At 55.8% G+C, this 1,928-nt stretch overlaps 2 protein-coding genes across 2 annotated transcripts in view; both read left to right on the forward strand.

Moving 5' to 3' along the window:
* Positions 1-59: 59 nt before the first annotated feature.
* On the forward strand, positions 60-1,021 carry SDRG_12811 (hypothetical protein; the record flags this gene model as incomplete). The annotated part of the gene is made up of 1 exon (XM_008618892.1): positions 60-1,021. A coding segment is annotated over one exon (922 nt), but the record flags the coding sequence as incomplete, so codon positions are not given.
* An 848-nt stretch (positions 1,022-1,869) lies between these two features.
* The window catches only part of SDRG_12812 (hypothetical protein), a gene marked incomplete at its 5' end in the record, with an annotated part of 1,686 nt that continues 1,627 nt past the window's right edge, over positions 1,870-1,928 (forward strand). The window contains one exon of the mRNA XM_008618893.1: positions 1,870-1,917. Coding sequence (XP_008617115.1) covers positions 1,870-1,917 — 48 coding nt within the window. The remainder of the gene's footprint in view (positions 1,918-1,928) is intronic.

The following is a 1,928-nucleotide window of genomic DNA, read 5'->3' on the forward strand; positions in this document are numbered from 1 at the left end:
GGCTCGGTGACGGCGCGCACGGTCGGTTGGGACTATGGTTTCTACCTCACGGCGGTGCTCATGGTGCCGGTGGTGTACGCATGCTACGCGTGGATTCCAGACCACCTCGATAAGCCGCTCGGTAAGAAGAAGCTCGAAGACGCTGCGAGCAAGTCAGCGGACCTCCAGGAAGAGTTTGTGCCATCGACGACGCCCGTGCCGCACTCGTTTTGGCGCGAGACGTTTGAAATCGCCAAGAACCCGGCCTTCCTCGCGTCGGCCTTTGGTCTCTCGGCCTTTACGTTTACGATCCAAGGCATGGTCGCGTTCGCACCGGCGATTCTCATTGGCTATGGACTTTTGAGTGAGTCGATCGCGTCGACGGCGTTTGGCGGCATCGTCGTCCTCGCGGGCCTCATTGGGTCGCCGCTCAGTGGCTACATTCTCGACAAGGTGGTCCGCGGCCACGAAGGTGACCGCTTCTTCCGCCTCCACCGCGCGGCGTTTCAAATGTTCGTCTCGATCGCGACCGGCGTCGCGCTCTTGCTCGTGTCGCTGGGCTTTATGAGCTCCAAGTTTGTCTTCCTCGGCCTCGTCTTTCTCGGGTTCCTCTTTGTGTTTGCGACCCAAACCGTCACGACGATCGTCATCATGATGAGCGTCTCGGACGCGCAGCGCGGGTACGCCATGGGCCTCAGCACATTCATCCAGCATCTTTTTGGCGACGTGCCCGCGGCCGTCATCCTCGGTGCGCTCAAGGACATGTGGGCGCCCAACTGCGGCAGCAAGGTAAACGCCAGCGGCAAGGATGTGCTCGACCCCAACTGCCACTTGGACAAGGACGGTCTGCGCTACACGCTCGCATTTGCGTACGGCTGGCTCCTTTGGACTGTTCTTTGCTGGGGCATCACGTACATCATTGGACGTAAGTGGCACATCAAGGCGGATGCGGCCAAGGCGCTCGCTGCGTCGCCCAGCGTCAATGTCGTGGCGCAAGAGTAGATCCGGCGTTTGGAACGATAATCTCATATTTCCTTCTCAACCTTTTGGGCGTTTCACCAAGAAATGCGCAATGTTGTCGTGTACATGTATAACGTACAAACAGAACCTCCATCCGTACCGGTAGTGACCAGCAACAACTTTTCACAGTTTCAGAGCACATGCTCGATGAATTTCACTCTCAATTCACCTCGCTGTTCAACTGCTTTGCTCCAGTTCAAGTATCAATTCAATAATGACATGTGCAGAATATCATAGGACACAGGTACAATGGTCGTGCTATTTATTCTATGTCGATCGCAGCCCCATACCGCGGTACCCGGACCTTCCTTGCCACTAAAGAGGATGAGAGTCAACGTCTATTCGTCGCATGCACAGACCCGCAAAAAGGAGTTCGTAAAATAGTAGAGTTCGCGAGCGTTGAAATTGTGTCATTGCACCATATTCAACTAGAGTTCCTCAAGGCGACGAGCCTGACCACCATGTTGACAAGGTGCTTTCGTGGTGATCATGCATTGTAAGCAATTGCCCGAGCCCTGGGTTGACATGGAAAGCTGCTGTTTGAGTGACGCCATCATCACGCCCTATCCAGCAAAACCACTGAACCGAGAAACTGAGAAGGTCGCACGTTCGATCGGCGTGGATGCGAGATCACCCAGCGGACCTCAAATCGAAGCTGCACCGGGTCGTCTCCATTCATCCTTGCAGCTATAGATCCACTTCGCATGCAGAGGCGAGAGCGCGTCAAAGGCTCGCGAAGCATCCTCGGTCCCGTCTGCGGACAGCGCGATGCTGGTCATGCAGACCACCATGTGGTCGGGTGCATGCCATCTTGTGTGTGCACCAGATGCGAAAAAGCAAAGTGGCTGCCACTCGTGTTCTTGCATCGCCATGGCCATCCAGCTTGGCGCGACGGCCATCTTTGGCATGTTCTGCTTCGTCAACCTCCT

Source organism: Saprolegnia diclina (genome assembly GCF_000281045.1).
Source record: "Saprolegnia diclina VS20 unplaced genomic scaffold supercont1.53, whole genome shotgun sequence".
Lineage (NCBI taxonomy): Eukaryota > Oomycota > Saprolegniomycetes > Saprolegniales > Saprolegniaceae > Saprolegnia > Saprolegnia diclina.